Source organism: Microtus oregoni, unplaced genomic scaffold (assembly GCF_018167655.1).
Source record: "Microtus oregoni isolate MIOR12 unplaced genomic scaffold, Mior012 000016F_ref0000370, whole genome shotgun sequence".
Taxonomy (NCBI): Eukaryota; Metazoa; Chordata; class Mammalia; order Rodentia; family Cricetidae; genus Microtus; species Microtus oregoni.
The window spans coordinates 35,888,540-35,901,476 of NW_024543075.1; the positions used below are offsets into that span (position 1 = coordinate 35,888,540).

Consider the following 12,937-nt stretch of genomic DNA (forward strand, 5'->3'; position numbering starts at 1 on the left):
ATGAACAAGGGGCGGGGCCAGTTCTCCAACTTTCACATCCTCAGGGGTGTTTCTCCCACACCTACACCTTCAGGGTTCACTCTACTGTGTTGCCCAGTCGAGGTGTAGGGGCCACTCTCTGGAGTACTGCATATGATGGACAAGGATAGCTCTCCTGTTCTTAGGACATCAGGACCAGCTCTCCCACCTGCCTCGCGTTGATGGGTGGGGACATAGCCCCTCCCCTGCCCATTCTGCCATAAGACAGATGAGTAGTAAGGGACAGCTCTGCCATGCTCACAACATCCGGGTTGGCTAACCCACACCTCTGCCAACAGGATCAACTCTACTACTGTCCAGGCAAGATGCAGGGCCACCTCTTCCGAGACAGCAGATGCTTTTAACTGCTGAGCCATCTCTCTAGCTGCAGCATAAATTTACAGGCTACTTTTGTATTTTCCACATACAGAATTATACAGGATATTCTTATTCACAATATTTCAAAGATTTATTCTCATTGTGGGTAGCTGTATATCATATATTCCCATTGCTTTATAGTATTCTGTTATATAGTATACCATAATTTACTTTCCATTCTTCTGACAGTGGTCATTTGGGAGGCTTTCTGTTTCAACATTATTATGAATGATGTTGTTTCTTATACTTGTCATTAGTGCATGTGTTTACATTTCTGTTGGAGAGATGTGTGCATGTGCATGCATGCGTTTTATTATATCCCTTCTCAATAAGTTTAGTATGTTAATCATATTACATTGTGATTATAATTTGCATTCCTTGATGACTAATGAAATTGGCTGCCTTTCCATGTATCTCTTAGCCAGTTGTATACAATCTCTGGTGGAGCATCTGAACTGTTTTTTTTTGTTTGTTTTGATTGATTTGTTGAAGTTATTTTTATATATCCTAAATACAAGTCTTATGCTAGATACATATACACACAGAGATATGGACCATCTTCTCCTACTCTGTGCCTTTCTTTTCCATTCTCTAAATGGCAGTTTTTAAAGTTTTTTGGTTTTTTGTTTTGTTTTGTTTTGTTTTTGCTTTCCAAGACAGGGTTTCTCTGTAGCTTTGGAGCCTGTCCTGGAACTAACTCTTGTAGACAAAGCTGGCCTTGAACTCACAGAGATCCGCCTGCCTCTGCCTCCCGAGTGCTGTGATTAAAGGTGTGCACTGCCACCACCCTGTGCTACCCCATGGCAGTTTTTTAATGCAGTCTCACTTGTCATTGTTTTCTGTTGTGACTTTCTACCCTGTGTAAGAGCTCTATGCCTTCCTCCAAGGTATCCTTGGCTTCTGTTTCCCTGGTTCTTCCCCCTTGCAGTTCTTCTCGCCCCCTACTTCCTGAAGACTCTGTCACCCCAGGAGCATTCTATCATAGCTCTTACATTGTGCAGCATCTACTCTTGCTTGTCTAAAGCCAGATGAGGAGCTCAAGGGCAGGAACCAGAGCATAGTATAGGAGTTGGGAAGACACCTTCAGAGGGTTTGAGTAAAGGGGGGCAGTAGAAGCCTTCCATGGCCATTCCTTTTTCTATTTCACTTACAGCATTTTCCAGACTTTCTTCAATCTGTACTCCATTTTGATAAGCATAAAGATTTTCCACACCTTCAGGGTCTTCTGCAGGTTGAGAGTTACAGTGCTGCACAGAGGATTAACCAGTAGTGTCCAAAACACTAGACATTAGGAAAGAAGCCCAGCCAGCAAAAAGTCCTGTGCACTGTATAGCTGGAAAATCTTCTCAAAGAGTAAGTGTGGTTGAGTTTGCGGTTTTCAGAAAGTATGAGCCCCCTTTGAGTGTTCTTAATGGGTCTGGCTGGTGCACATAACCAGCACTTCATTTGAAGGCTTGTTTGGGTGTCCCACTCTAAGAGATGGATATGAGTAATGGAGTCCAAACCTGCCTACTTTATCCAAGAATAGCCACACTGAGGTGACAGCAAATGTTTTTCAAGGCCCTGCTAGGTACTAAGAATTGTTCTAGGCGTGGAGGAAGGAGCAGTAAATAAAGACAAAACCAATGCCTAGGGTCATTGAATTTCATATACATAAAAGTAGAAATGAGTGTGTTGGATGATGACAGATGTTGCAGAGGAAAATAGAAATGACAAAGTAGAGTGCTGATGGAATAGTGGGAAACGGTTTTAATTTTGTGTAGTATGCTCAGGGTAGAAGTCTCATGGGGAAGATAGCCCTAACCAAAAAGACTTGAGGAATGGGAGAATAACAGCTTGTTGGATAATGTGCTATAGTTAGCCAAGATAATAAGGTCCCTACCATAGGAATATATGTGCTAGGCATGTTTAAGAAGATTATAAGGAGCCGGGCGGTGGTGGCGCACGCCTTTAATCCCAGCACTCGAGAGGCAGAGGCAGGCGGATCTCTGTGAGTTCGAGACCAGCCTGGTCTACAGAGCTAGTTCCAGGACAGGTTCCAAAGCCACAGAGAAACCCTGTCTCGAAAAACCAAAAAAAAAAAAAAAAAAAAAAAAAAAAAAAAAGAAGATTATAAGGAAACAGTCTGACTGGAAGGAGAACATAGGGAAGAGGGTAACCAAAATGAGGTCACAGACATAACAGGGATTCTGATAGTGAAGGAGGGCCTTTTACTTTTTTAAAAAAATTTATTTTATTTTATACACATTGGTGTTTTGTCTTCATATATGTCTGTGTGAGGGTGTTGGAGCCCATGGAACTGAGGTCACAGACAGTTGTGAGCTGCCATGTGGGTGCTGGGAATCGAACCCTGGTTCTCTGGAAGAGCAGTCAGTGCTCTTAACCGCTGAGCCATCTCTCCAGCCCCATGAAGGGCCTCTTAAATCACTCTGGCTTTGACTTTGAGAAGCTATGTTTTTGGAGCTATATATTTGGAGCTATATTTTTAGGGTCTTTTTTTTTTTTTAACATCTACATCCATGTTGGTGGAGTAACTGTGGTAGAGGTAGCTTATCAGGAGAAACAGTCATCTGAAGAAATGAGGACAAACACCAAGGTGTCAGAATGAGGAAAGCTCAACCTTTGCAGCATGTCTTTCCTCTGTTCTTCATAGATGGCAACTCACTAGTGTTCATCTTCTCACTGCAGAGGTTGGGTCTTTGCATTGTGCTACAGATGAGTAAGTAGAGGTACCCAGCCTTTTCCAGTCCCTTGAGCTGTTTCTGTTTCCTTGACCTCCCCTGAGACGGTGCAGCTTATGGGAAGTATGCTCTTCCAAGGCAGAGGAGGCCTCTTGCTGTCAGTCAGCTTAAGCTTAACTAGATGGGAGCGCTTGAGAAGGGTGAATATGAGGTCAAGACTTAGGGGGGCAGGAAAGGCTCCAGAAAAAAAGCTGACATCTGGCCTGGGTACTTAAGAAAGAAGGGGGGAAGAGGACATGCCAGAGAGATGAACTTGCTGAATAAACGCTTGGAGGCATCAGTATTCCTGGAATGGAATACAGGGAGTGATATTCTCTGTTGTCTGGTATGGCTGCCCTAGGAAAGACACTGACTAAGATTAGGACCATGACCTCTGCATCGCTGTCTTTATTATGGACCTGCTCCATTCCTTTTGCTCAAGTGACAGAAGACAGGGGTTAGTCCCTCAGAGCAGTACAAGCCTCCATTGTTTTCTGAAGTGGTAACAAGTCATTAGACAGTGTGGGCTCCCTTGTCTTTCCAGTGCAAGGCAGAGCTGCTGGCCGGGAGCTGAGTGTGGGGATTGGCAGCAGCAGTTGTATGGAGGGTTTCGAGACTGTCTTGGCACCAGACAGATTTCCTTTGGCCTAGAATTGCCTCATGATCACTCACCCCAGATCAGGTCTTCGGGAAGTGTTTAACTTCAGCTTCAATCTACAGAGTCTGTGTTCCAGCGGAAAGGGCCATCTGGCAGGAAGAGGGATTGGAAATTGGTTGAGGTTGAGGAGGAGGCTGGGAAAGCAGTGTAGGGGTGACGAGTGGACTGTAAAGAGTTCTTTTTTTTTTTCTCATTCAACAACAAGAACAACAAAATTATTTTTTCCTGTGGCTGGTTTTTCAGCCACTTTTGAGTCCTGTAAGAAAACACTTGGTGATCCTTTAGCCTCTAGCCAACAAACCCTGCGTCCTTTCTACCTTGATAGGCTCTCTGCACTTGGGAAGAGTGTGGATGACGAAGGAGAAAAGGGTCTTTTGGTTTGGAAGGGATTGTTTCAGTTTTTAGAAGTCCTTTCTGGTACCCTTTCTTAGACATCTTATTCCCTCCCAGTCATCCTGGTTCACCTACCTACTCTCCTTTCCTTGCTCATTGCTAGGCATAGCACAGCCAGACACCCAGTCTAATGTTGACCTTCTCTGTGTGTAGCTGTGGCACATGGAGGCACGGCTGAAGATTCAGTCTCCAAGAAAAAGCCAGAGGGTTTTTTCAAGTTTCAAGTCTATTTCTAGGATCCTTTTTATCTTTCTGAGAATCAGGAAGAGAGTTGACTGGGAAAGAACCCAGAGAAGGAAGGGTATGCATAGCCTCTTCCTAGGAGCAGGAGAGCTTTTCCACAGTTAGCAGGGATCTTCTTTGCTTCATGAATAGCTGATTATGTGGGGATCCAGAAGACGCTGAAGTGCTGAGGATAAAGGTGAAGTCGCATGGAGCAAAGGCTCATCCTAGTTCAGCTGTTATTAAGCTTCTTCCAAAAGGAGTTCCAATGTTAATTGCTAGAACTCTTTGGAAAAATGTGAAAGACTTATAGGCCCTCTTTGGGAAGCTGCCGGACTATTCCTCTGTCTCTTTGGACAGAGTCTGTGGATGAGGAAGTCGTTGGTAAGTGGGTACAGAGTAGGTGTTTTGTGGACATAATGAGCAGGTAAGTGGGCCCTGAGGTCAGACCATAGCTATGTGTTGTCTGGTGACAGTCCTATAATTTTGTTGGTTGCAGTGTTGTGGCTACAATTAAGTTCTTATACCACACGTGAAAGCTCAGGTTCCTTTGTCATCTTTTCTGTCCCTTTTGTGCTGCTTCATAAGCTGTGACCTTCACACAAGTCGATTGTAGGAAATTAAAGAAATGGAGGTATTAGTAGAACTTTTCCCTTGATTAGAGGCTTCCTTTGTTAGATGTCTTTTTAAATTTTATTTATGTCTCTATGCACATAAGTATATGTAAACATGGCCAGAAGTCAAAGTTGAGTGTTTTTCTCAATAGCTCTCCATCTTATTTTTCTAAGTCAGGGCCCCTCACTGAACCTGGAACTTGGTGATTGGTTAGACTGACTTACCAGCAAACCCCAGGGATCCTTCTCTTTCTGCTTCCACAGTACTGGGGTACAGGTGTATGCCACTGTGCCCAGCTCTTACATATGTGCTGGGGCTCCAAAATCAGGTCCTCATGCTTGTGCAGCAAACTTTTTACCCACTGAGCCACCTCCCAGCTTGTTGGGTGTCTTGATTACTCGCTAGTAAAAAGAAAAGAAGAGTGATGGGCAGTTTCTGTTTCCTGACAGTGGCCATTGTAACACCAGCGTGGGGGAAGCTTTCCTTACTTGCTCATCTCTTTTTCCCCATTCTCAGGGTTCTGCAAAGTCATGTTGCATGCACAATTATGTCTGCAGGAAGTTACTGAAGGGACATTAACCTAGTGGGGGAACACTGGTTTTGGGGGTTTTTTTTTGTTTGTTTTTTTGTTTTTTTTTGTCTGTTCTCAGAGGCTGGGCATCCCTGAGAAAGATCTCTCTTCAGAGATTAACGTTACTATCTTATGATTTCTATTATTTACTCTCTATAATGATTAGTGTGCATGTGCAGGTATTATGTGTATGAATGTGGTTGCTCCTGTATAATGGCTTATGTGTGGAAGTCATATGAGAACTTTCAGGAATTGGTTTTCTCCTTCCACCTTTTTGTGGGTTTCAGGTATTGAACTCAGGCTGTCAAGCTTGAATAGCAAGTATGGTTACCTGCTGGGCCATCTCAATGACTCCCTCTTGAACTTTTGAGATCCCTCTTGAATTGTGGGTTAGATTATATTACCTGTTGAAGGCTGAACTGGGCAAAAGCAAGAAACTTCCAGAAGGTCTGGGGATTCCAGACAGCCAAGAGGCTATACCATGCACTGGTACAAGCTTCTCTTCTCTGCACCGCTCCTGCGTACTATCTAAGAAGTTTTGTGTGCTTGTGCTATGGCCCAGCTTCCTAGTGCTCCCTGCTGAGATACAGGCCTAGAGCTGTACTGGGGAAGCTAGCCAGGTACAGGCAGAGGGCTAGGGTTGTCAGTGCTGGCATGGAGAACAGTTTAAATGGGCTCTGGCCAACTACTATTACACAAAAATGTCAATTGCTTTGGCAGATTTTCTAATTTTCAAGAGAAGTTAGAACCTCAATTTTTATTGACACTCAACTTTTTAAATGTTTGACCACTAATTTAGGTTATTTAAAAATAAAGGGAAGTCTTGATAAGACTTAGCTTTCCTCTTGTGGGCCACAGTTTATGTCCTCCAGTATAAGCTGCTCTTCCAAGGAGTTTGGAAGTGGGGACAAAGCAAGAAAAGAAATGTCTAGCTACTAGAATGAATGGCAGGAAACATTGTTTTGAAATACAAGGAATACAGTTAGTTGTTAGCTGAAAAAACTGTTAGATGGGGTATGGTTAGTGCTTGCATAAAACCCAGTTATGTTGAGGATCAAGGGTTGAAGAAACGATGGTTTCTGGAGGAGCGAACAACTGTTCATCTTCTGTTTGTTCACAGTTGAGCAAATCTTGGGAAGAGTGAGTGGTGACGTCAGACCTTTCTGAGAACTCACCTTGTTGTAGGACACAGATTTCCACGTGTAAGGTATCTAAGACTAGCCTAAAATGCTTACTAGGAATGCAATTTTCTGGTCCCATCCCTACAGATTCCCATTGAAATGGTGGAGATGTATCCGAGGACTTTGCATTTTTTTTTTTAATAAGCCCCTCTGTAATCTTAAAGAAAGTGGACCGTAAAGCCAGAGAACTATAGTAATTTGGGAATCACTTAATTACCCTGGAGCTAAATTTCCTAATTATAAATATAAGGCTGTATTATTCCTACCTCATAGAATGGTAAGAATTAAATTAGAAGATTCCTGAAGGCAAAATGGAGCTGGGGCCTAAGATGGGCCACTTAGGCCCCAATTCCTAACTTCCACTTTCTTGTTGTGTTACTTGGGTGGCTTGTTCCCTGTTCTGTATCTTGGCATCCTCTATAAAGTGTAAATAATGATAATAATATTAGGGCTGGAGAAATGGCTCAGTGGTTAAGAGCACTGACTGCCGTTCCATTGGTCTGGAGTTCAATTCCCAGCAACCACATGGTGGCTCACAACCATCCATAATGAGGTCTGGTGCCCTCTTCTAGCATGCAGGCATACATGAAGACAGAACACTGTATACATAGTAAATAAATCTTTAAAAAATGATAATAATAGTAGTACCTACTTCACGAGGGTATCCAAAGGATTCAATGTTTTAATATATGTGAAGTGCCTTTAGTTTTAGCTACTATAATTGCAGAAGGAATCTTGCAGCATATAAACACACCTTAATATTTTCTTTAGGTTAGTTTCCTGTGAGTAACAAACAAATTAAGGCTTATGGGGTTTATTTAGGGTTTTTATTGCTGTGATGAAACACAATGACCAAAAACAACTTGAGGAGAAAGGGGCTTATTTTGCTTATACTTGTATATCACAGTTTAATCAGACAGTCAGGGAAGGAACTCAAACAGGGCAAAAACCTGGAGGCAGGAGCTGATGCAGAGGCGATAGAGGAGTGCTGCTTATTGCCTTGTTCCTATTGCTTCCTCGGTCTACATTCTTACAGTACCCATGACCACCAGCCTAGAAATGCATTGCCCATAGTGATCTGGGCCCTCCCACATCAACTATTGATCAACAAAATGCACCATGGGTTTGCCCACAGGCCTCTACCTGCTAAAATATTTTGCTTGGCCAAAATGTAAGTTTTAAATATGATTTTGGGGCTGGCAAATGACTCATCAAGTAAGGTGCCTGTTACCAAGCCTGGCAAACTGAGTTGGATCCCTGGGACCCGCATAGTGGAAGAAGAAAACTCTCTGGAAGTTGCCCTCTGACCTCTGCACAAACCATAGCACATACACACATGTGCCCACACATGCACACAAAATAATGTAACAAAATTTGGAAAGATTAAAATCCTGATTTGTGTATCCTGCAAACCATTTTGAACTTATTATATGAAAAAAAAAATCTTTGACAAAAACCTGAAACAATCCATTTATAAGGAAGAAAGTTTTATTTTGGCACATGGTTTCAGAAGTTGTAGTACATGGTCACTTTGGGCCTGTGGAGGTACAATATATTACAGTGGGACCATGTGGTACAGTACACCTATTCACTTCATGATTTCTGGGAAGTAAGCACAGTGTCCTACTTCTAGGCTCCACTTCCAAAAGTTTGACCACCTCCCAGTAGTACCACAGGCTGAAAACCCAGCATTCAACACATGTGCCTTTCAAAGAGACGTTCAAGATCAAAACTGTACCCTTTGTAATGGTTTAAATAAAATGCTGTGAATCCCCGGTTAACAGCAGTGGGCAGCGGACCATGAGACCACGCCACAGGTCCCCAAGTGGCTGCAGTGGGCAGTGGGTTCCGAAACCTCTGCAGGCCACAAAGGCAGCCGGGTCCCAGGCAGGAAGCCACTTGGTGGGTGAGAGACCAAGACAGATAGGCATGCCATGCAGAGTGAGTTTATTTAGTGGGTTATGGAAGGGAAGGGGAGAAGAAGGAAGAGCAGAGAGAGAGAGAGAGAGAGAGAGAGAGAGAGAGAGAGAGAAAGAGAGAAGGGGAAGGGGAGAAGTGGAGAGAAGGGACAAAAGCTGCATCTGAGAGAGGGGGAGAGAGAGAGAGAGAGAGAGAGAGAGAGAGAGAGAGAGAGAGAGAGAAATAAAGGAAGGGACTCAGGCTGAAAGCTGAAGATCATCTTGCCTCAGTGGATGAGGCGAGTGGGCATGGCTTGTCTCTTAAAGGGACAGGACAGACCTTTACACCCTTCACTTACTAGTTTAATGGGTTTTGTGTGGAGTCCATGGGATTTTTTAAAATATACTTTCAAAATTATTCCATCTGCAAAATAATTATATTTATACCTTTCCAATCTGGATATGTCCTTAAGTTTCAACTTTTTTTTCTCCCCATTTCATTATTTACCAAAAAATAATCCTTCGATAGTGGCTCTTTTTACTATTATACCTGTGCATGTTATACAGATGGGCATTTCTTTTCATGTGTTTGAATGTTTTACCTGCATACCACTTATGTACCTGGTGCCCATGGAGGCCAGTAGAGGGTATTGTACCCCCTGGATTGGAGTTACTGACAGTTGGGAGCCTCCATGTGGGTGCTGGGAATTGAACCTGGAAGTCCTCTGTAAGAACAACTGGGGCTCTTAGCTACCGAACCATCTCTCTAGTTCCAGGATAGGCTTTTGTTTTTGTTTTTACTTAATAAATATTTAAATACCTTATGTATATTTTATTTTAGTAGATATTAGGAAAACATGATTATTACTTCTAACCCCTGATTGTATGGTTTCTTTTAGATGCCACATTATCAGAATAGCCTTTCATGAACATGTCAGATACCACTTCCTCTTCATTCTCCTTTCTTCTCCCAGGCTTCAAACTACTTATCACTGCCTAATATAATAATATGCACTTAGTAGTCAGCACAGGACATCTATGTGAGCTCTTCGCTGGATCACCATTTGGGCAGAGTTTCTCAGCAAATACTTTTTGAAGGAATGAATGGTTTATTGCTTAGGAAAAAAAGGCTAACTTTTTTTTTTAAAAGAAAAGGAAATATTTCAGTTTTATCCATGAGTAATAAATAAATAATAGGGAAAGAGGTAGGAAAATACAGCAAAAATTATAAATGCGATGAATGATGGGAAACTTAAAAACAAGAAATAGAAATCATTTTCTCTGAGGCAACAAATTATCTGCTAGCTCACAGACTCTTCTCCACTAGAGGCCAGGGGTGGGAAAGTGGTTTTTGCCACTTGCCACAGGAACCCTTGTGGCCTTGATGGACCTCTCCGGAAGATACTTGAAGTGCTTCTGGCTGTGTGAGGAAACTTGGTTTACAGAAGTGTCGTCTTTGCAGGGCTCTGGGTTTGCAGAGAGCCGACATGACCATGACTGCCAACAAGAACTCCAGCATCAATCATGGAGCCGGAGGCACTAAGGCCCCTCGGGAGACTCTGAGCAGGTAAGTACGGGCAGTGTTCTTGTGGGACAAGGCATTGAGAATCTGCCAAATAGTGTGGGACCCAGGTAGGATCTTTGCCGGAGTATAAATATCGGTCATGACTGCTGATCATACCGTTTACTTGTTTGGGCCCAGCTTTTGCTGACCATTAGGTAGAAGTCTTGTCTGACACACACCATTTTCTAGTTCTAAAAATCTCTGTTTGGGATAGCAGCTAGGAACCTTAAAAGCAAGCTCTGCTTTGTACTCTGAGAGCCCTAGCATTCCAAGAACAGGACAGCACGAAGCAGCTTAGAGAAGATAGGAACATTTTCTAGCCTGTGCTGGGGTGGTGGTGGGTAGGCAGTTACACATATTAGCGTAAGTTCCAAGCAGAAGTCTAATCTCTGTAATAACTTAGGCCTGGCCACAAAGAAAACAACTTGGGGAAGTTTAGTCAGTGTCTGCTATTATCTACTATCCTGTTGTTTTTATCCTCTTTGCAAAGGTGAAAATATAAGACTATAGAGAACGATTTTGGAATCTTACAGAACTGGGTTCAAATTTAAGCTCAAATAATTAACCAAATACTGAGATCTCAGAACTTTTTCTGGTGCTCTAAAGTCTTTGTTGACTCCTTTGTAAAATCACAGTAATAACAGTACCTGACTATCAGAGTTGCTGTGAGGATTCAGTGAGGGGACATGGCTGTGTTTAGCATAGGGGCTAGGAGTGTAAAGCTGCTGGAAAATGGCAGCTCCCACTATGATGTGCGATAAAGAGCTTCCAGAACTGGCCCCTCTCTCTCTCTCTCTCTCTCTCTCTCTCTCTCTCTCTCCTTCTCAAGACTTGGCCAAAACTGCATGCTGGTGTTCTGGAAGAACGTTTAGGCTAAAAGCCACAGATGTTTTCACAGCCTCTTCTGTGTATCTCAGATGGACAGATTTGGCTGGTAGGCTCTTGGTCACGAGGAGAGACAGGTGTGAGAACACTAAGCTGTGCTTGGATAGCACTAGCTCTTTCCTAATGTCTGGGCTGAACCCAGTGAGGGATGGCACCTTATGTTGGACTGAGGTGGTGTTGGATGTTTCACTCAGAGCTGGTGTCCAGATATGGCTAGCTTGATAAGACCCAAGACGTAGCATGTAGGGAGTGACTGGTATGAATGAGGAAGGGATTCCTCCACACTGTACACGTAAGACTTGGTCTTTGTTCAATCTTATGGACCATGCCAATCACACAGGGCTTGGTAGGCTGTATCTTCTTAAATACGTAGAGCTTTGGTTTTAGTCAAAAATATCTATAGCAAGACCAGTAAGAACTGGTCCCCAAACCAAACTCTTCCAAAGCATTAAGTAACTGAGGCATTCTGCCTCTGGGGACCACTCTGTTGGGCTCAAACCACACTGATGACAAGTCTGTCTTGGTGTGTGTGAGCACAAGTTTGTACTCTTTGTCTATAACCCCTGATTCTTCCAAACACAATACACACTTTTGCACTGAATTTTGTACTGAATGTATAGTCCTCCTTCCATTGTGTCCTAAGTGCTAGGATTACAAGCTTTTACCACTACACATGGACCCACTTTTTGCACCACTACACACTTTCTTTAAAAAAAAAAAAAAGCTGGGCAGTAGTGGTGCATGCCTTTAATCCCAGCACTCGGGAGGCAGAGGCAGGTGAATCTCTATGAGTTCAAGGCCAGCCTGGTCTACAAGAGCTAGTTCCAGGACAGGCTCCAAAGCTAAAGAGAAACTTTGTCTCGAAGAAAAAAAAAGTCACTGTTATGAGGAATGAAATAAACACTTGTGATTGTATAATGTTATTCTTATATGTATTTGTACCATGTGCACGCCTGGTGCATACAAACATCAGAACATCAGATACTCTGGAACTAGAGTTGTAGACAGTTGTGAACTGCCACATAGGTGTTGGAACTGAATTCCAGTCCTCTGCAAGAGCATCCAGTGCTCAGAACCACTGTGTCATATGTCTGGCCCTCTACTTTTATTTTATTTACATGAATGTGTGTCTGTGTGTTAGATATGCACATGCATGTGGCTGCCCATGGAGGTCAGAAAAGAGCATAGGATCCCACAGACCTAGAGAGATTGTGTGTGGCCTTCCAGATGTGGGTGTTGGGAACTAAACTCTGGTTTTCTGGAGGAACAGCAACTCTTAACCACTGAGCCATCTCTCTGCCCCTAATTTTTCTTTTTTCCTTCTGATTTCCAACTTGTTGGGATTTCAGAGTTGCAGGATGTGTAGTGTTTACATTAAACTGCAAAGCAGAACCAGGACTGCTGACACATCCCCAGTTTCTATTTGGAATACACGCCTACATGCTTCCAAATGTTTTCAGGAACTGCTTTTCCTTTTAGTTTTCCAGCACAATTACCATCCAAACACGCTGCCCAGTGTTTGTAAATATCTGAGCTTCAGATGTACCTTTGAAAAAGCACCTCTCCAGCCTCCTTCTGTGACTTCACTTTCTTCCTGCCACATTTCCACTCCTCTCCCTCCCTCCATTTCTGGGAACCTGGCTTTGTCTAGCTGTGTCCTTCACTCAAAGGTCACCCCTGAACCGTAGGTGTTTCATGGATGGACACTGTGATCCTGTGGTTTCTATGGCCGGCTTCATCTTAGCCACAGTCTCTGTGTTGTTGTGCTGGATGGAACGGGAGGTCACTGGTTCAATTAGGAAATCACTGTCTGTGAACTCTGAGGGCTCCTTTG

General features: G+C 43.2%; 1 protein-coding gene across 7 annotated transcripts in view; it reads left to right on the forward strand.

Annotated features, from left to right (window-relative positions):
- Dennd2b (DENN domain containing 2B) overlaps positions 1-12,937 on the forward strand; it is a 192,526-nt gene that overhangs the window by 128,637 nt on the left and 50,952 nt on the right. For all 7 annotated transcript variants that reach the window (XM_041666229.1, XM_041666228.1, XM_041666233.1 and 4 more), the window contains one exon: positions 10,117-10,221. In XM_041666229.1, coding sequence (XP_041522163.1) covers positions 10,142-10,221 — 80 coding nt within the window. In that variant the 5' untranslated portion in view covers positions 10,117-10,141. The remainder of the gene's footprint in view (positions 1-10,116; positions 10,222-12,937) is intronic.